Raw genomic sequence first — 21951 nt, forward strand, 5'->3', positions numbered from 1 at the left:
CTCTCCCGGCGCATGGCACCCGCCCCGGCGGCTCGGCTCGGCTGACGCCCTCCTTCCCTCCCCGCAGGCCATGCAGCGGCCCGGGCTGTTCGGGCGGGCCAAGGCGGCCGTGGTCGGGATGGTGCACGTGGGAGCGCTGCCCGGTAAGCGGCGGGCGGGCGGCACGGCCGGCGGGACCCGGACCCGGACCCTGACCAGCACCCGGACCGGGTCCGGGTATCCGGCGTCACCCCTTGGCTCGCTGCGGTCCCCGGGAAGGCTGTCCCTTCACCCCACCTCGGGCCCCTCATGAGGCGCCGTCAGCTGGGGCGCTCCCCGGTTCCGAGGTGGAAAAGGCGGGAAGCAGTTCCGCTCGGGGACCTGGGCTGAGGAAACCAGGATTTGGGCTCGGTGAGCTTTGTTGGAGGAAGCGAGGTTTGGGGGTTGCTCGGATGGGCTTTGGGGTAGGATGGAGGTTGGATGGAGCTCTCTCGTGCCCTCGGAGGCAGTGGGAAGCTCGGAGAACAGGCGGGATCTGTTCCAGCCTGGCCTCGTCCACCTTCCCGGGGGCCCAGCGTGGGCAGAGCTGCTCAGAGAGCCCACCTTGCCCTCGATGGCTGGTGCCCACGATTTCCCAGAAGTAGCCCCCAGGCAGCACGGCTGGGAAATCAGGGCAGCTGGCAGAGCTGACACAGTCCCCGTTCAGACTCCCTCTGCCTGACCTTAGGAACCCAAGCATCAGAAGAGACTTTGGTCTTAAGGCAAATTCATTGAACTCCAACAAAATCCTTTCTGTGTGTGTTTCTGCCATGAAGATCAGATCCAATCACCCTTGCAGGTTAAGGACAGCTTTACCTGGTTTTAAACTCACTGTTGTTTAGCATACGTGTTCTATGCTGATATAGAGTCTGGCCCATGGGTTTTATTGTCTGGAGCATCACTAATGCAGGATAAATTACAAGTGTGTGAATAGCAAGCTAAGAGCCGACCTAGTGCAACGGGATTATAGCAGACATTCCTCAAGTTTGTGAATTAGATTTAGGAGCTGAGTGGTTACAGCAGCTCTGCCAAGTTCAGCTAAGGAAAGAGATGTCACTAAGGCATGTCACAAGGAGATAGGGCAGCCTGTGAACAAGTTTGCCCTGTATGTCCCTGTTTCAGTGTGCAATCCCCGTGGGTGTCCTGGCCAAAGCTGTTACTGTCCGTGGGTTTGGTTTGTGTGTGCCCTGGGGTAAGCAGCATTATTCTTGCAGGGACACCAAGAAGTTCTCTTCCATTGACCCAGATCATTGATCAAGCTTGTCAAGAGGCAGAAGTTTACAAGGATGCTGGAGTTGTAAGTTTTGGTTTCTTGCTTCCCATGATGGCCATTACACAAAACCACTTTTGTATAGCCAGAATTTTAAATGAGCCTATAGTTCATCAAAAGCATCTTGAAGCTCATTGATTAGGGAGATGCTTAAATCTATGTTGTTTATTTATTTCAACATAGGAAGTAGGCCTTCTAGATTACAAAAACCCCCTAAGATAAGTATCACCTGCACCCAAAACAAATGAAAAAGCTTAGATTCAAATAGTACAATTCAAGTTGAGTTGGATGAATCAAGTAAATTTAAGGAGTTAAAAAAAAAAGTGGCCAGAAATATGGGCTGTTGCTGGCATTCAAGGTCTCTGGCTGTAGAAATCTTCATCAATCTAGTCTGACAAGCAACTGTATTTTTAGCTCTGTGCAAGCCTCTGGTTTCCTGAGGTCATGGAGGTGTGCCATGTGCACAGCTGATACACTGCATGCATTCCTCAGGCACCTGGAGGGTGCAGGATCATCCCACAGCTCTGTTTGTAACAAAACAGCACAGATAATTCAGGATCTAAAAAAAAATTAAAAGGCTCAGGCCCTTTTCTGCCCTCTCTAAGCCTCTCTCCAGGCCCCTGGCAGCAAACATGCCTGCTTTGCACGTCCAGAAGAGCGGGCCCAAAAGGCCATGCTCAGCCAGAGGCAAGAAGAGACTGCTGTCAGAATTGCTGTTAGACCTAAAGTGGTGTAGTAATCTTCATAGGTCAGTAGATATTAACAGGGTGTATGTCCTTTTGAAAGGTCAGATATGTTTTAAACATTTCATTACACCTTGTCTTGGGGTGTTGATGTGCTTTTTCTGTGACCTGCCCACAGCATTATGAACATTTTCTGGTGGTGTACTAATGTCCAAGGTTTGAAAATGTCTTCAGTGAACAAGCTGTCACTGCTCCGAGCTGCTGTTTTCAGAAAAAACTTTATTAACAAGCAGGTTAATAAAGCATTTTTAATCTATAAATTAGAATGATACTATACAGACAGAACAAAATTGAATACAAGAGCTTAGTTTAAAGAATAGAAGACCAAGGTCAAAATGCAAGACAAGTCACACAAGGTAGGTTATGGGCAGAGCCCTGGTGAGGCTAAACTGGGAGAGAATGCTGAGAACAGAATCATTGAAAGGATAAACAGCACTGGGGTAAAATGATGGTAGTGAAATGGGTAAATGATAGGGTGAAAAGCCTGGTGGGCTTCAGTACCAGATGAACATGTGTGAGAGGTCCACCCAGTTAGAATAGTTTCTGACTCCAAGCTGAACAGAACAAGGAAGTTTTCTTCCTTTTCATTCCTCCTGAAAGAACAGGGGTGCAATAACTCTGATTCTGTACTATGCCCTTGTATTTTGTTGTTGCAGTACCACCATGAGGTATAACGTGATTCGATCCACATCAGAAGAGTGGCAAACACTAATCTCTGCCTTCCTGTGCCAGAGGAAGTGCTTGCACAGATAATCTGTAACTCATAAAGCCATTGCTCCACACTGCAGTGCCTGTTTGCCCATTTCCTTGCATAATAATTACACACTGAAACCTTCAGCAGCAGGGGGAAGACACCAAATACTCCTGAAGGTGAAGGAAGGTACAGAAGCAGTTACTGCCACTGCTGGCATGCACAAAGCTGGAGCAGCTTTGAGATAAGCTTTAAATCAGTACTAACAAAAAGTTTTAATTTGGCTTTTATACTTTGTCTTTTCAACAGTTGTGCTCAATTCTGCAGTTCCAACTCTAACTGGTTTACCTTTTCTGCAAGTGCCTTGCAGTCTCTGAACTTGAATATATCTTTAAACTTTCCTGTCAGGAGACACAAGAGGTGAATGCAGTCATTTCTCTACACATTTGGACAAATTTAGGGCTTAGAATTGTAATTAACCCATTTTCCTATAGAAGTCACAGGAACATCAATATACTTCCACACCAGTCTTCATTCTAAAGGCCTGCACAGTGTTAGAGAATAGAACAGAACAGAGTTAGAGCAATATAGCAAAAAATCTTTTATTAAGGAGATAAGTCTCAGACATAATCAGGAGAGCATCCATAAATACCAACAGGGTTGCTTAACACTTTCTGCAATTCAATTCTTTAGTTTTTTGTGTTACTTTGAGAGAAATGCAAGTTTTCATGATCGATGCTTTCAGGAGCTTCACAATTTTTACACAGAGATCACTACTGCCAAACTATTCTGGAATGGGAATATATTTGGGTTTCTTGCTCAGTATTCCAAAGGAGCTGTTAAGCTGTCTGTGTTTTTCTTGTGGAAGAAGAGCTAGAGAAATCTAGTTTCCCATGGATGTTTGTACTGACAGTGTTCCCAAATGCTGCCCACAGTAGTCCTTAAGAAAATACATAACCATTTGCTGCTATTTGGATGTTTACATATTGTCTCAAATTGTTCAAATTGGTGTTAACATTTAAAAATAAAGTATATGGTCTTGCTCACTCCATCTGTGTTGCACTTGGAAGTAAATCCTGGTATATTCAGAGTAAGGTGACTTGTCTGGCACATTCACAGCTTCACATAATAAATATGAAAGATTTGTGATATTAGAGCATAGTAATGAAAACAAGTGAGTGCTCAGTTAGGAAGCCATCTGTGCTCAAAATGTATATGCTTTGTACTTGTGTGTTGCTAAACAATGAAATTCCCTAGACAAGATTTTATAAGCAGCAGACTATGAGGCATTATAATCCCTCCAATTTGTACCTGCTTTTCTTTAAGGAAGAGGCAAAATGTATCTATTCAGGTTAACTTTTATTCATTCCACTCAGCCTGGCTGACATTTGTTTTGTGGCTAGGAAATAGAGCACAGGTTCCCACTTGACTGTTAGTTACTGTTCCTAACTGTAGCTACTGGAGTAGCTGACATTAAAAACAGTTACTAGTACATGTTTTACATTGATGTTTTTAAAAAATAAGAGTGGTAAGCCTGTTGGTTTTACAGCTACAGTGATAACTGTAATTCACAACTTAGAATTTAATAACAGTGGAGACAGAATAAAGTAGTATTTCTGCATAGAAACATGTAGGTAGCTTTTGCTTTGATTACAGAGGTTAACATTTCAAATCTCAGCTGTATTACAGGAAAATAAAATGGCAGACAGACTACCCACAGCTACCTCCTCTGGCATGTGCAGGAGAACATGAGATAGCAGCTCACTTCTGTTAAGGCAGCCATCTGCTCCGGAGGTGAGTTTTTAAAGAAGTTGCTAATAGCTGTGCTTACAAACATCAGTTAAATGCTCTGCAAAGGCACCTGATTTCCTCTACAAGGGGCACACGAGGTAATTGCTGCCATTGTCTTAGTCCCCACCTGGGCCTGTGTAATAACAGGGATGGTGCCAGGCCTGCTCCCTTTCTGGAGGGAGGAGTGGAGGTGATGAGCTTGGAGAGATTTGTACTGAGGTGCACATGTTTGCAGGTAAAGCCTTTCTCTGGGGAGAAACACTGGGGTTCGTTGCCCTGGGAAAAGGTTATGTGAGGTACATGCTGGGTTAAAACTTGTGCAATTGTTACCTCAGTTGTGGTTTGTTGCTGTTTTGAGGCTTTCCTGCTGTAATATGTGCAAGGCTGAAGTGTTTTAAGAGGTTATTTCTGTAAGCGAAATACAGCTAAGGAAATTATTTTTGTATAGTTAGAGAGCTAATTAAAGGACCTATTTTTCAGTAGCTAACTGTGTTACAAAGGGCACTCACTTCATGTGCAGCACTTCAGAAGTCATTCAAAGTAAAAAGGCAATACATTGTTTGAAAATTACTTATAATAAGGTTGTTGCATATGAGCAACACTTAAATTATCTTAGCATTCAATGGAAAAGGAGCACAGAAGGCACTTGCAAGAGTTTTATCTCATGCTATCTACGTAAATCCTGCTGTACAGGATATAATGCAGAAGCTGTTTCCATAGGCTTCTAAACCATAAGCTTAAGTTCCAAGAACTTTAATTTAGCATAACTGTTTTCTTTCCCCCATTTTAATTAGCTGTCTGATAGTACTGAAGTTTGTTTCCTATACATAGCAATTCAGTAAACACAAATCTGTGGTGTTATATTTTTATATAAAATATGAAAGAAAGCTTTGACTTAATGCATCTGTAATTCAGCTTTCTGTATTGCAGAACATATGTTGTTCTCTTTTTAATTAAACAAAGCATAATATGCAAAAGAACAGTCGGATGGCACCAAAAGAATAACACATTATTAAAGTTCTACCAAAAATATTCACTGTAACTGTGGACCTCGAGGCTATAGGAAGAGGCAGTTGCTGAAAAGTGAATGTGGTAAACTTAAAGCAGGAGAAAGAACTGTTGCAATCCCCCCATATGCCTGCATTTTGAGTTAGACTTTAATGAGATACTTTTTATGTGTAGTACTATGGCTAGGGGTTTTTATAACTTATTAAATGAATTAATTCATTAGTGTAGCTAATGGAATAATTTGCTTTATGCAAATCCAGAACGGTCAAAGTAGTAGCAAGTTGTGAAAAACTGAGTTTCACAGTGGAATTCTGTCAGCCTATTCTCTTGCTTTTTGGGCTACTAATGTGGCTCTTTAGGAGCTGGGCATTTTGAAGCCCCTTTCCCAGTTGCCCTTTTTCTTGTTGAGATTGATGCTTCACTGCCTGGAAGCCTGGGGATGCTGTTTTGCAGATCCTGGTTCCTGGCCCTTGTGATAAGCTTGGAGTTTCCCTGATTCCCAGATTTTGCTGAAATCTGCCAAGTAGAGCATTTCTGAGCCAAGGGCTTCCAGGCTTTTTGGCCTCAAGGAATTACCTGGTTTTGCTGGTTGGTTGCATTTTTTTGAATTTGCATTGTTAAAGTATTTGAGTTCTACATTAGTCCTTTTGCCACATGCAACTACTGACCAGCTGCATTCTTGCTGAGACTGACTTAATATATTTAGGTATAGTGAGAACAAGAGGCCAGAGGGGTTCTCTTTCTGTTGGTACCACAAGGGATTCAGTAGCTGTGCCTCAGGTACCAAGACCATTTGGTCAGTTCAGGTTTGTTGGAAGAGTCCTAACCTCATTCCAGAAAAATTACTAAAAATTATGCCAGGACCATTTCAGGTTTGTTGGAAGAGTCCTAACCTCATTCCAGAAAAATTACTAAAAATTGGGATTTTTTTGGTGGTTTTCTTAGGACAGGTTGTCTTTTTTGTCATATGGCTACCTCCCATCACAGGTGCAGAAGTGTGGATGTTCCATATTGAACTGGACACACAAACAAAGTCAAGTGCAGATGTTTTGGTTGGTTGCCATACCTGGTGCTCCTTTGCATAATTCAAGTTTTCCTGGGCTGGAATTATGTAATTAAATGTGTTGGTGAATCACAAAGTGCAAAGGTCTGATGTGGAGTGTCATCATATCAGGTCACCTTTTCCATGAACAGGTCACATCTCATTGCTGCTTAGGTGGCATGTCTTCTGTGTATTTAAATACTGAGCTGTGAGTAATTTGGAGAAGGCAGCTGTGCCCTGGCGCATTGAGTGTTTGCAGGCTGTGTGCTTGGTCTCACCACGTTGCTCCACTGGATTATTTCCTTCTCACTTCTCCCCAGCCTCTGTGTTGGGTGTTCATTTATGATGCCTGTGCCATAGCCTGTAATTCAGCCATTAAAATGTTGACACTATTTTAGATACTGTCTTATCTTTTACTACCAGAAGGGCTTCCGCACTACAACAAAGATTAGAGAAGTGTCACATATAAAAAATTTTTTTAAAGAAACTTATTTTTTGTTTCCCATTCCTGATTCTCTGTGTTATTAAGAACCAAGCTGCTGTGTTTAATCTCTAGTTGTATTTTTTCCCAAAAAATGTTCCATTCTTACTCTGTTGCAATATCTATGAAAGGTAAAGCTCTCATTTTAAAGGATTAAGATGTGTGATAAAACTCCAGAGAGAGCAGAATTTATTTGCTATATACACAATTAGTTTGTCTATTAAACTTTGTGCATTTTTAGAATTAAGCTGGTGAGAAATATCTGATTTTCTTTTCATCTTCTTACTGCTAATGCAAAATACTAGGCATGGAATATGTTTCAAGGCTCTACTTTTACTCTTGTTATTAATCCTTAACAAAATTATGTATTATCTGCAGTTGTTGCAAAGTTTTTAGTATAGCCTATGCAATGGTTAGAAATGTGTGTGGCATCAGGTAATGCACAAATTGTATCAACAGAATGTTTTATCATCACTCCATTGTTTGCCAAGAGTATGTCCATGTGGATGGAGAGGTATAATAGACAATAAATAGCAATATCTTCTTTCCAGTAATTCTGAATACAGAATGGGAGAAGTATCACTAGTTCATATTATGGCATTTGGCACAATAACAGTCAAACAAAAATTCCTTTATTTATCCAAAGTAACACTTATTTTCTGACATTAATTGAATTGAAAGTTGCCCTGATTATCTCAGAGTCCTCTGTTATCTGAACATACTCAATATCCTGTATTCCCCTTGGATAATTGAAGTTTGACTTTACACTATTCCTAATGAGGTATAAGATTTAACTCATTTGCCTATAGTTCCCATTTTAGGATGGATCAAAGGAACCCAAATTGATGAATGTATAATTAAAATCACATTTATTTCTCTTCATGATTTCACTGCAAATACCATGCTGTTGATGAAAGCACTCCTATAAGTGGTTGTGCGCATCAAATGCATCAACACAACTTGCTGTGGATAATCCTCCCTTTGAAGGAAACCCTTACACTTGTGTGTCTCAGTGCAAATACATAATGGTGAACTGGCCACGTTAGTAGAGTGCAGTGATATTTTTTCTCACTCTCTCCCCAGGATGGGTTGATCCTGGAGAACATGCACGACGTGCCGTACACGGTGCGCCCGGGCCCGGAGGTCACCGCAGCCATGGCAGTGCTCGCTGCTGCCATGAGACACAGCTGTCCCCGTGTCCCTCTGGGCGTCCAGGTGCTGTGTGCTGCCAACCAGCAGGCAATAGCCATTGCTCTGGCTGCAGGTAATGCAAAGGGCTGCTCAGGTATTGCTGTGGCATTCACTCTCCACAAGCTGCACCTTGGCTGACATGGGTGCTGTGGAAAGCTGACTGTGCCCTGAAAAAGCAGCAGCTGTGTTCTGAGAAGGATGCCTGCTTAATCAGAGTGGGTGGTACTTGTGAACTGCTTCAGTTGGAGGCTGCTAAAGGCTGCCACCACAGCTTTCTAGGTGAAACCTGTCTAAATGTAATCATTAGTTTAACTCTGCTGGTGTCTGAAAGCCACCTTTGGTGTAGCTCTTCTTTACTTAAGTTGATCCTCACATTTGATATAACTGAACCCATGGGGGTAAGCACCCTGTTTCAGCATCTATTTCTATGTTGTTGCTGCTACTGTTGTCCATGAAAACTAAGTTTTCATTGTCTTTTTTAATGAATGAGTAGAATGAAGCTTTTTATATAATGACAAAAATTGAGTGTATAGATAGCCAAAGTACTTAAAATTAAATTGCCTTTGGGGGAATTAAATATAAATTAATCTATCCTTATTGCATGAATCCTAGACTTGGCTAAACTTCCTGCTCTTACTGTTTGCTGAAGCAATTTTAGTTTTTCATATGTAACCCTCCCTGATGTAAAGGTGTAGGCTGGCTTAACATGGAAAGCCTGTACTTCCTAAATTCACAAAATGAGGGTTGATGCATATTTTTGCCCAAATTGACTGTCATTATGGTAAAGCTGCACATTTTTGCATGTACAAATTACATAGAACCAGGCAGAAGATGCTGGTGTTAAGTGAAAGCCATACTTCAGGTACAATCATGTAGGCTAACCTATCTGCAGTGGCAGTTTTAATTATGCCTACTATGTTCTAAAAGCTTTAAATTCTTGTTAATAGATGTGTTTTGAACTGGCGTTTGTTTTGTGAGCTTTAAATCAGATGTTGCCATTTTCAAAGTATCTAACCACTTGACAAATTGAGAAAACCTAATTTTTATTGCTGCACTGGAACCTATATGAAAACCTCAAATAAAAATGGTAACAAAATCCATTCTTAGTTTGTAGAGGCTGCTGCAAGTGGGCCACTGGAGGTGCATAGGTATTTGGAAAAAAAGCACATTCCCTATTTTTAAAAGCATTCCTTTGAGGAGCAAAAATCATCACTAAATAAGGGATATGGTCTGGGAACAATGTATTTCTCTTCTTTGCAATTATTAATGAAGGGGAGAATTCCTGGAGGGCTTGAGTTTTGCTCAGCTCCACTACTGTTCTGCACTATTTCCTCTGTAACTGTAGAACACCAACCAGGAAGGGCCTGTGTTTAATGCATTTCATTGCACTTCTCTAAAAATGATTGTCTCAAGTTCACTGAACAGGGAAGCAAAAAGAAAATCACTTTAAGCAAAACCATACTAAAGTGGGTGCTACTTTGTAGATAGCAATCTTAAAATAGCTTTTCTGTAGCAACTTAATAGTGACTTTAATGCCAATACAATTTTGATAGGTAGCTATTAACAAAGGAAATCCTGTATGCTCTCACTACAAAAATAACTTGTTGAAGGTGTTCTAGCTAAAAACCATATGTAGCATCTTCTGCTTACTGTACAGTCATTTCATTTTCCCTGTGGAGATCCCTGTCTTTGGTAGGAATGACTGTTCTTAAGAGAGCCACACAGGGAATTTATAACTGGTCTCTAGGAGAAGGTATTGATTTTATTTGGTAAAGGGTGGGGGAAGTCCACAGGTCTGCAGTGGGACTGGGAGCTCTACTAGCTTGAGCAAGGATTGTAAGGTCCTGTGCCTGGGAAACTCATCATGAATCAGGGCTCAGTTTTTAATTTATCTTATCTCATAAATTTAGAAAAAATGTTTCAGTTGGAAGGGACTTTAAACAGTCATCTAGTCCAACTGCCCTCTCTACCTGAAGCTGCCCTTTTCCCTTTAAGAATCAATTACTGAAATTCCAGTTCTGGATCAGTCTTCGTCAATGGTGATGACACAGTTGATAGCTGATAAATGAGGCTTCATGTCAGGAGATATCCCAGATGTCTCCATGTCTTTTGCAAACACAGCTTTGCTGTCTGAGCCCATTCCTTTCTCTCCTGCACCCCAAGAGTGGGAATTCACTTGCTGTCACCCACGATACTGTTCAGGACAAGACAGAATTAGGCAGATCTGTGTGCTATGGTTTTTGCTGTCCTTTTTAAGTGCCACCATATGAATGCAGAGGTGAGGGGAGGCAGCTCAGCTGAGAACTGCAGCAGGGAGCACCCAGAGGTGCTGTGAAAGGCGGGGAGTGCTGTGCATCCTGCTGGGAGAGCTGCTGGAGACCCTGCTCCTGTGCCTGCAGCCCATGCTGAGCATGGCAGGAGCTGCTGCAAGACAGTGTCCTGAGAAATGTTTTTGCAGCACAGACACACTGTGCCTCCAGTGTCAACAGCAAAGTCAATGCCCCTCTAAGAGTTCTGTTTATTAGTTTTCATTGGATATTTCCTATTCTTGTTTTCCAGTGAAACTACAAAATGTGTTGTTCCCATGTAAGTCAGAAATGGGACTGCCTATTAACTATTCAGTGGCTATTACTTTTCAACTTGCCAAATGTGAAAGTAAGCAGTAGTATCATTCTCACAATTTTATGAGCATAAAAATGAATTCATTAGCAGGATCTGATTATGGCTTCATAAAAGAGAATGGTAATGATATGGTACCTGCACCTATTACACTTCGTTAAAAATTGTATTTTCATGGCCTTCAAAAACCCAGATTGAGAGTGCAGCCTTGTTAAACTAAGTACAATCCAATGTTTAGCAGAAAGTCTAAGGAAACATGAACCAAGCATCGACAAACAATGTGTAAGCAGTGACTTCAATAAATGAAATTACTCAATGAATAGCTCCTGTCCCAAGTTAAACCTTCATTGCTGTGGAGCTGTTATGTCTCTAGGCTCATCCAGTTTTATGATCAGAGAAATAATTATTCTTATATAACTGAATTGTACTGTAAGCTTGAGTGATGTAATTAGAAGCTATAGCTTTTGTTCCTAGATGTAGAAATCTCAGTTTAGCTATTTGCACTGTGTTTATCACCCAGTGTCTACAAGCACCTGCAATGGTACTTGTGGCACACTCTTGTCTTTGGATCCTGGGAATACTCCGTGCTTTGCACTAATCTCCAGGCACAGGACAGCTTGCATTTGATTTGGCATCCATCTGTGATGTTTCTTGTGAGCTGGAGTCTGTGTTGCTAAGCAATGCAGGCTCTTCTCTATCAGGCGTAAGCTTCTGTTTCTGCAACTTCAGGGCTTTTGGAATGAAACTGGAATTTTAAAATAAACAGACACCTTGTCATTTGGTAAATAAATTTTCAAGATCAGCTATGTTTATAGTTGGAATGTGCTAAGGTAATGCCTCTGTTGCCTAATCAGTTGTGGGTGGGATTGCATTCTTGTTGACTGTTTCCACATGCATTGCTTTCCTTTGAATGATGTCAGCTCTAATTAAATGTGCATCTGACTCCAAAGCTGGAGCAGTAGCAGAGCTTCAGAAGGGCTTGGAAGACACCTCCAAAGCAAACTGGAAGAGCAGCAAAACTGCACAAGATGAGTGCAGAGCTTTTACAAAAATGTGTAAAAGAGGAAGGTTTTAAGTGACAGTTCAAGGCTATGAAAGACAGAAAAGAAGTGGGGATTGCAATAAGGGAGTCAGAATTAAATCTTGTGCCTCACTGCTGTGGGCTTATTGCTCTGTGGTCCAAGGCTTGTCTTACAACAGAGATATCTCAAGGCTGTGGAGGGGGGCCCTGAATGTCAATGACTGGCCCACATGAAGTAATTACAATTCATAATTATCCATTCCACAAAATCTTCCACAAAACTTAATGAATATGGTAGAACCTGTGTTACTAAGGCATGGCAGAATTGATGGCTGGAGTAGAATAGCAAATGTTTGACTCTTCCTAAGCCTTTGGCACAGCTCTAGAAGCAATTTGTTGATGTGGTGCTGTGTAGGAAACACATGCTATGTTCAGATGGAGTCACATGGGTTGCATATAACATGCTTCAGGCTGGGTTTTGCCTAATTTCCTAAAGAAAGATGACAGTGCTATTCCTCTGTGTCTGTAGCCTGGAAAGGGGGAAGAGATGCAAGTTAGTGACCCTTTTTGGGGAGAAAACATGTCATTAGAATAGAGAGCTGTGTTATGACCCACCTCTGCATGGCACATCTTGGCAGCAGACAGGGCAGGGTGTGCAGCTGCCTGTTCTGAGCACACAGGGACAAACTGAGGGGGAGAGAAGGGGACCAGGGCCTGGGGGAAAACTGGTGGGCTCAGTGGGAGAGATGGCAGCTGAAAGCAGTGAGATGGGAAGAAGTCAGAGAGAATAGGGGCAAAAATAAAGAATGGAAAGTATGTGGGAAAGGGAGGTGGGTTAGTCCTAGAGCACATGAAACAATTTGTGTTGGGCTCAAATAGGGAGGGGACAGTAAGGTGAATTTTTATTTGTTTTAGTGTTTTTCTTTTCCAATTCTCAGTTTCAGAATAAAATGTTGCTTTTGACTGTTTTCAGGTCTTGATTTCATCCGGGCTGAAGGGTTTGTGTTTTCTCACGTGGCTGATGAAGGGTTTATAAATGCCTGTGCAGGTGACCTGCTACGATACAGAAAACACATTGGAGCAGACAACATTCAGATTTTTGCTGATATTAAAAAGAAGCATAGGTAAGTAGAAACAAAATTTTATGTAAATATGAATGCAATCATGATCTTATATTTTCTTTATTTTCTGGGTTCCTTTAATATCAGTTTTCTTCCAGGGAAGTTAATCATATAGGGAGAAGTTTGTTATTTAAGCATGGACTTGCAGTCCTGTAAGGGGATACATTTGAAAATAAATTTGCAGCTGTAAGTTGCAAGTTGCTTTATCTGTGATGTTTGTAGTTGTTTAACCTTCAGGTTTTCAGTGTGCCAGCTATGAAAGCCTTGCATCTGGTATTGAGACTTTGTATGCATGTGTAAATGTCTATTATGTTAAAACAAGTTTTGTTTCTGAAAGTTAGGTATCCAAGGTTATTTTTTAGTTATGAAGGCAGATGCCATATAAAAGCATCCAAGTGATCATAGTTTGGCATTTTAAAAAGCTCTTCCCTTTCTTCCCCTTCCTGCCAATAATACTGATTCCTGCTACTTAAATCAGTGCTGTCTATGTAAGGGTTATGTTCTATGATTATCAAACAGAAGGAATTTATGACAGATAAATCCAGTTTCTTTTCTGCTTATACTTCATCTTACCTGTCACATGGTACTTTCAGCTATTTAGATGTCACTCTTTGGATTTGTTTTTTTTTTTCCCCAGAAGAACTGCTCAAGTGCTATGTATTATACATGCTAAATAACCTAATTAAAATGTTTGTGTGTAGTATGTGAGCAATCATGAGAATAATCAAGTTTGGAAGATCTTAAATATGTAATAAGCAGGTAATAAATTTCAAAAGAGAAAGAAAACAATGAAGTGTCGTGGTCAGATGAAGCTTTTTAGGTCCTTTCAGAGCAGTTTCTTTCTGATGATTTTTTAACATATATATATAAATGTAAATATACTGCATTAGATTTTCTGTTAATCAAATTGCATCATGTAATTTTTATTCTTAGTCTTGACAATTGATGAATTGATATTTGGATTATACTTCCTATGTTTCAAAGAGTTGGCCTTTAAGAAAGGCAAAGAAGTTCTTGTTTCAGTCAGAAGCATAAGCTCAGAAGGAAATGCTGAAGGACTTCTTGGTTGAGCTTTTTGATGTAGAAAAGTGCAGCTGCCACTGCAAGCTTCGATGCTCCTGCTCTTTAAATGAGGAGAAACTGTTCTTGTGCCATCAGCACTCAGCAGTGCAACATGTTTGCCATAGCTATTGTTTTCTATTTAAATACAGAAAATCCAACAGTGTTGGATGTTCAACCAGCAAAGGCTGGAATTCTTTCCAAGTTTGGGACCTCATCAATTAATAGCTGCAATTGCGATGGGTTTCAGACAAAGTGTGTCACCCATACATCAAAGCCTGCTGTTGAACAGCTGGGATGCAGGTGTAATTGATGTTTGTAATTGCTGTGTAAGATGATTCCTGTGGTTATATCACAGATATTAACTATACTTTCTGTTATTGGACTTGTGGAGGTTGTTGATTCTGCCCTAGGCAACAGGATCTGATTTATGAATGAGGGCACATCCACAACTCCCACTTGAAGTCAGAGAGCTCTGTGTGCTCAACACTTCTGAAATACAGGTGCTTGACATGTAGGCAGCTGTCTCAATTGACACTTGGTGGTTCACACTTAGCACTCACGCTGCAGAGCCAGGAGACCCGCAGCAATCACCGGTCAGTGAAGGAAAAGGTTGGGTTTAACTCCCAGTGAAGGAAGAGGTTGGGTTTAACTCCTGCTCGGGTGGCAGTGTCACCTGCTGGCAGCGTCACCTGGACCCTGCCAAAGCAGCCCCTGGGGGTCCTGGCAGCGGGAGGCGGGGTGGCAGGGCTGGCTCCCTGTGTGTGACAGGCTCTGTGTGTCCCCGCAGTGCTCACGCCCTGACGGCCGACGTCGGCGTGGCGCAGACGGCGGGCGCGGTGCAGCTGTTCCTGGCTGACGGCGTGGTGCTGACTGGCACGGCCACCGGGCACCCCGCGGACCCCCGGCAGCTGCGAGGTGAGCGGGCACCCCGGGGGCTCCGGGGAGCTGGGGAGCTCTCTCTGGTATCACCAGAGGGTGTCGGGGACAAAGGTGGTACAGAGCCTCCATCATCAGCAGGCAGGACAAGGCACTTTGTTGTTCAAAATCCACAGTTCTTATAGAAACAACCAAGGACCTAAGGCCTGATTGGCCTGTAGGAATCTTCTCCCTATCGGTCAAGAAGGGACAGCTCCTTGTAAACATCTTTGACAAACAGAGATTGCCTGCCAGGTGCAGAGATTGAGATAATAATTGTTTTAATTCTTTCTCACAGCTTCCCAGGAAAATGCTGGGAGAGCTATGTCCCTCTCTGTTCAGAGGGTATGTGATTACCACACTATGGGGTTTGGTTTGATCAGAATGATCATATTTGAAGTGTTACTTAGATGGGCTGTGGTATGTTTCTATACAACAGTTTGGCAGGGCAAAAAAGACAATTATTCCAAGCTTTTATAACACTGAGTGATGCTGAGGCTGAAAGAAAATACTGTTTACTTTGTAAATAGCCCTAATATAAGAAAAAGCCACTTTATAACCCTAGAAAACTAGCTATACTAAAACTAGCCATATTAAACTAACTAGCTAACCATAAATCTTTCCACTGAAGAGTTTGCAGCTTTTACCTTTCACACTGGAAATGGAATTCCTGCAAGAAAAGCAGCATTTTGATAAGGCAGCGTTCCAAACATTAATACCAGAGGAAGTACTGCTTGGAAGATTTTCAGAAAGAATTCAAATTCATTGGTAGACAGGAAGATATTAACATCAAAATAATTTTTAAGTAGTGTGGACTTTTTGTCAAGAGAGACTCATTTGACCTATGAGTTCTGACCTTTGCAGAAGTGCTATGATTCTTGATATTTTTATATTAGCATCAGTTTGGGCTGTGTTCATGAAACAGTATTGCTCCCATGCTGGAATTAAAGTTCTGTCATGGGGACATTTAGTTTTCATCACTAGTTTTAATTTAGATCAATGGCTTGAATTTGAATGTCTCACTACATAAAATAGAATGTGTATTTTTTTAGGTTTTACTTTACCTGACATGCTGTAACTTGGCATGTTTTGAAGTTCCAGTGCACTGTGTTGTATTCAACTTAAATTAGGAGATCAGCATGAAAAACATATTTTACCTGTCAGAGATAACCTGGACCTCAAGAGGTGTTATTTGTACCTTTTGTGTTGTATTTTTATATCTTTTGAAACAACATAAAATCATTCAGTGTTTTCAGGGCTTTATGTATATCACACATGCTGAAGAGCATTTAAAATGAATGTTGAACTTGTCAAAATGGTTCTTATTTCACTTTTTGCTAAAAAAATAGATTACAAATTGGTATGCCTCAGTCACCAATCTTAAAAAGAAAATGATGGCTTGGTGTGAACACTGAGCCTCTTGCATTAGCTGGCTTTTTTGGTACAGCAAATTAGAAATGATCCAGGTGGAACAGGTGATACTGGAAGCTATGCCTGCTTTAGAGACTGCAAAATTTTGTTAATCTAGAGATCCATCTGTTTGTACTTAATGTCTCTACTGTTATTAATGCAGATCAAATAACTTTTAAAAATATTTGATATATCTTTGGGCAAAATCCTAGGTTAAATTCTGCTTTCATGTATGCACATGCAACCTCCATTGATTTACTGCATCAGAGAGCAAAACCTGACCTGTAGGCCCAGAGGCTTTTTTGTCACAGGACCCCAACCAGACAGAACCACAGCTTCTGCTTTTCTTTCATGTGAACAAACTTGTCAGTCCCTGTCTCTTTCTCTTTCTGGGTCCAAAGAACAAAATGAATCAGAGTTGGCAGCTGTAATGAAGTACACATTAATTCTGTGTTTGGATTTGTTATGAAAGCAGGAGTGTGCAGATCATGGGTTTATTGTACTTAGATCACAGCATTTTGGATGTTAGCAGGCCCTCTCATGAGAAAGATGTCTTAAAACAGGTAAGAAAAGAACTTAAAAATTCCACAGTATAAAAAAATGACAAATTAGGCATATCTATGTCAGGAAATTCTTAAAAAGGGATCAGATCTACAGTCTACAAAGTTGGTGATGATGTGAGTGAGATTCTGCATTTCAGGAATTTATGCAGCCCCGGCAGTGCCGTATTACGGTGATACAATTGGGCACCTTTCATCACACTGCAAAGCAGCTCTTGAAAGCAAAGCTGAGAGACAGGTGAGATTTTTGTCATGTCTCTTTTTCAGCTTTGTTGTGCAGTAATATAGAAGTGGTTTTGTCTTTGTGTAGAATTGATTGATTTGTGATGGGCTGCGGGAAGTGTTTCCCCGTCAAGGCAGAGATGTGTGTTCAGTCAGGTTTTGTTTGCAGTTTGTGTTGCTGCCTTCTGGAGGCTGGCAGGCTCTGCTCCAGGGCTGCCTGGGCACTCCAGGGCACTCCCCACTCCAGAGGGAGTACAAGGTCTGAAAAATCAGGCTTCATGTTGTTAAGGAGCAAGAACTATAGCTGAGCATTTTGAATTCATTAATAAACCATCTTTTCATCTAAGAGGTTATAAAAGTTCCAGTTTGCTGCCTTGTGGAATATTCTTTGGTTGGGTGTGTGAACCCATCAGGTTTTTTCTTGGGCTGTAACTGCTGAAATACCTGCTTTGCATTCAGTTTGTATTTTGAGTGACCAGAGCTTTGCATCTTTGCATAATGACAGCTCAGTTATCTCTTTGAACAAAACAAAGTGTCTCAGCTGAGTAACCTGTGGAAAACAGGTACATCATGAAATCCAACAGCTGGCTGTGACTGTCACCTCCTTAATTACTGTTCATAAAAGGGGCCTCAAGACTGGCTCACCCCCTCTCATCTTTTGATGGGCAAAATAGAGACTGCTGCCTGTGTGATACCCTCAGAGATAGAAAAAGTACTCATCACTCACATCTCCTGTTTAAGCCCTAAATTTAATGACAGAGAAAAAGTCCTTTGAATTAAAAACCTAAAATGTGTTAAGAGGGGAGCATTACCATAAACATAGTGCTGTGTATGGTACAGTGATCACTGCAATGAGAAAGCTGTTAGAGAAGAGTAGTCAAGCAAGTTATTGGCACAGTGGTGCTTATTTTTACACCACTCTTTGCCATTGTTTTCAAGCTAGGAGCACTTGGCCTTTATTTCATGAAACTTGTGCATACCATAGTTCAAATGCTTTCATTCTGCTTTTCAACCCAGCACAATTTCATTGGGTTTTATTAAAGACCTGTGTGCAACTGTGCTGTCACAAGAAAGAGCACAGTGCCCTCTAGTTACAGTCCACTGGAACAGAGAAATCTGTGTAAACTTCAGCTTCGTGTTACTGTAACATCACAAAATTGTTTCCTTTTTCTCACTGTGTCAAAAATCAGAAAAAGAACACGAGGAAAACGGAGAGATTTAAAGCAGAGCTCTGTGTTTAGAGATATTTTGACAGTGACTGAACATTGCCACACAAAAGCACGTCTCACTGCTGTTGCTTTATTTTCTTTTACAGGTTAGAATTTTTATTAGCACAGCCAATAGACAAATCACCTTCTACTAATCAACTTTAGGCCCTGATGTGCTTGGAAAGGACTTAAAGTAGCATCTGTAGCATACTTAATGAGGTAACACATGTCAGTGCACACTGAGCACTCCCTTTGCCATTCTTCACATTGTCATTCTGGATAGCTCTGCAGCCCAGGAGGTGTGTGTGCAGTCTGTGTGTCACGTGTGGATCACAGCAGCACTTGATACCTTCCCCCTTTGGAAGGCTTTGGGTTGTTTTGGAGTTTCACGTCAGTCTCAGGTTTCACTGGGTTTTTCTCATTGCCCAGCAGGGCTGAGCTGTTGTCTCAGACCCATATGAACTTGCTCTGTTTAATTATTTGGCTCTTAGTTTTTCCTGCTGATATGAAAAAAATATGAAGCAACTCCCTGCTAACTTGCTTTATGCGCTTGTAAGAGCAAATATCGACTTGGAACCTGGTTCCTCTGGGGATTCAGTCAAGTACTGTCACAAATCTGTGGTCAGATGCACCTTAATTGTGTGCTGGTAGTGATGTAAAGCAGTTAGAATATTCCTAAGAGCATATAGGTATTATATAAATAAAATTTAATATAAATACAAAATAAAATTTCAAATAAATATCCTGGTTTTTAGAACAGGATATTCATAATAATGCTATAAGTAACTAGAAATTAATTATTTTGTTGCTGTAAGCAGAATGACTAAGAATATCAAATATGCATAGAAATAACTTAAGTTTTAATCATATATGCATGAGCCATCTGATTTGTTGTATATTTTCAGGAAGGGCTGTGTTGAATGGTTTTATTTTTGTGTTAAAATCTTTTTTAAAGGGAGTTATTGTTCCTAGATGGAAAAATGGTAGAGCATGTGACCTAAAAAGAGATTCAAGAACATTTTAATTGATCCCCTTTCTTCAGTGAAGTAGGAAGGTGATAAATAATTAGTCTTCCCTGAAGCATAATTAATAAGTTAGGCTTCTGATGAAACTTCATTTAAACAGTGTTTTGAAGCAGACTTTTATTTGTTGCATGTGTGCTTTCCCAAGTTACCTCAAGCTATAACTACCTTGCCATCAGCTTATCACTAATTAAGCCAATTTATATGTTTTTAAAGGTCAGAAATAATGGCTCACAACATTCCTCTAAGGGATGAGGCATCCAGTCCTATGAGTCACTCTTTGGATGGTCAGTTTGACATAAAATGATGAGAAGGCTGCTTAAGTAATTCTTGAACTGGGCTTTTTTTCCCTCCTCCCAAAGCCAGTACTGTGTTTTGAGCCTTGTTTTTATCTGTTTCTCCTCTTGAAACCAGGTAAAAGCTCAGATGATTAAGTAACACTGTATATAGGAAAAAGAAGATGCTTTTTTATTCCACTGTCATTCCTCACACTGATAAAAGACCACTTCTCTTTCTGGCTTTTGCTTTCTGGAAAAACTAGCTGAGCTGTCAGTGGTGCCTGTATGATCCCTGCTCTCTTTCATACAAGCAAATATGGAAGCATTCCAGACAATGGAATGTAAAAAGTAAGGGGTGTTTTTTTTAATGTTTAGAGCTAGAGGTGTTTTTTTCTAGAGAACCTGTTTCATTCTGCAGTAGAAGTAATAAATACCACAATCACAAATTTCTCAATACATTTTTTTTCTGTTGAAAAACTAAGCAAGTTAAAATGTTTATGGAGAGAGTTTCAAAGACAGGAATTAACCCTGATTTTGGTTTTCTTCTCCTCAGAGGTTAAGCATGCTGTGAAGATTCCTGTGCTGGTTGGGTCTGGAGTGACTCTGGAGAATGTGAGGGATTACTTGGATGCAGATGCTCTGATAATTGGTTCCTATTTCAAGAAAGAAGGATATTGGGCAAATGCTGTTGATCCTGACCGAGTCAAGAAATTCATGGAACACATAAGTAAACTGAGGGAATGAGTTTGTCAGCAAACACTGTCTGTTTGTGTTTGTTTGTAGAAATGCAGTGTGGTATTCCTACAGAATTGAAGCACAAATGTGTGGCCGAATGGCAAATAATACCAAATAAAAATGCACATCATCTCCATAACTAGCTGGGAAGCTTGGTGACATACTTCACAATGACCTGGTGCTCTGATGTTTGCTTCTAGGCAGCACATTTCTGTGGTGCTCAAAGCTACCATCAATGCAAAGCCAACTCTGAAGTCTTGTGTGAGATATTCTCTCCTGTAAGTTAAACACAGAGTGTAAGAATTTTTAGAAAATGTTCTCACAGGTGAGCTAAGTTCTGTTTTGCCTTTAAGTACAATAGGATGCCCTAAGTTTACAGCTAAAAGTGTTGTAAATTGGACAAGTTAATTAGCCTTTCAGTTTCCCCATCTGTAAAATGATGATAATAGCACCTACATCACACAGGGGCCATAAGACATAATGAAGGAAAGAATGTAAAGCACTTTCATCTCTCCAAATTAAGGGCTCTTTTAAAGTTCAAGATCATTATTTTTTCATTAGAATTGTGCATTTATACAATTGCTACATTTTTTGTAATACCACACAAAAATTTAAGATAATTGGGGTATTGATTTACTTACAATACTTATTAGAGAACAAATGTAAATATTTAATTACATTTTAAGTAGATTTGGAATGTAGTCAAAATGCTTTTGCGAAAACTGGAAATTTTAATAAAGGTTTATTATTTTTCAGCAAGCACCTGCAGCTTTGTACCTCTCTAGACTAGTAATAGTGATGTAAAAAACTTTCTTGGAATACACAAGGTATAATTTCAATAGAAACCTTTCTACCAAAGCCACAGGTAAACATGGATTTTTATTTTTCATGTAAAATGTAGAGGAAAAATATTACAGTCTCACTGTGTATGTTGTAAGAGAATCCCCTTGAATTTGATCCTTTAGCTCTAAGGAATCTTAGAAGAACCCAAGGAATACCTGTTATGTCATGGCTGCACAGAATGTTTGTTTTCATTCCTTGGGACTGGGAGCTCAGTTTGTCCTCTGGGATCTCTCTTTTTCCTTGACGTGTACACATCAGGCTTGTGCTGATGCCACTGAAAGTGAAATTGTGGATATCAAAGCAGATATACAAACATGGGGTTTGTGGTAGCTGGCAAAACACCCATGCTGCTCTGAACAAGAATACGTCCTCCTTCCAAAGACAAAAAGATTTTCAAAATAACTTAGTTTTATTAACATAATGGTGATTCCAGAACATCACAGTATGAGACTGTCTTCTCAGGTTTCTTTTTTCTGGACTGGTTGTTTCCCACATGACTCCCACCAAAAGCAGTGAAATCTCTTTGGTGTGTTGCTCTGCTGGAAAAGATGTTCTTTAGGCCCTGTGGCAACCATAGCTTTTCTCCCTTTTTCTCCTAAATGCACTGACACAGCTTCAATGCACAGAAATCCTTTCAGGTGCCTGGTAGTTGTGGCTGGCACTGCTTTGTCAGAGTTCACATTTACACAAGCACTTTAAA

At 40.7% G+C, this 21951-nt stretch overlaps 1 protein-coding gene across 8 annotated transcripts; it reads left to right on the top strand.

The window, feature by feature from the left end:
• On the top strand, positions 1 to 21176 carry LOC120496211 (uncharacterized protein F13E9.13, mitochondrial-like). Of its 8 annotated transcripts, XR_005626248.1 has the most exons (8): positions 25 to 143; positions 1233 to 1315; positions 8128 to 8308; positions 12849 to 12999; positions 14846 to 14973; positions 17084 to 17181; positions 18481 to 18592; positions 20227 to 20361. XR_005626248.1 is itself a non-coding variant. In XM_039696474.1 (7 exons), the coding sequence occupies exons 1-7, from the start codon at positions 71 to 73 to the stop codon at positions 20242 to 20244; spliced, it is 732 nt and encodes a 243-aa protein (XP_039552408.1). In that variant the 5' UTR covers positions 25 to 70; the 3' UTR covers positions 20245 to 20379. The 8 variants fall into 8 exon arrangements, 7 of the variants coding, with proteins under 7 accessions (XP_039552428.1, XP_039552408.1, XP_039552394.1 ...); XM_039696474.1 differs by lacking the exon at positions 18481 to 18592 and having other exon boundaries at positions 20227 to 20379; XM_039696488.1 differs by lacking the exons at positions 17084 to 17181; positions 18481 to 18592 and adding an exon at positions 4401 to 4516 and having other exon boundaries at positions 103 to 143; positions 20227 to 21176.
• The last annotated feature ends 775 nt before the right edge of the window (positions 21177 to 21951 follow it).

Source organism: Passer montanus, unplaced genomic scaffold (assembly GCF_014805655.1).
Source record: "Passer montanus isolate IOZ18808 unplaced genomic scaffold, ASM1480565v1 scaffold113, whole genome shotgun sequence".
In the NCBI taxonomy this organism is placed as follows: domain Eukaryota; kingdom Metazoa; phylum Chordata; class Aves; order Passeriformes; family Passeridae; genus Passer; species Passer montanus.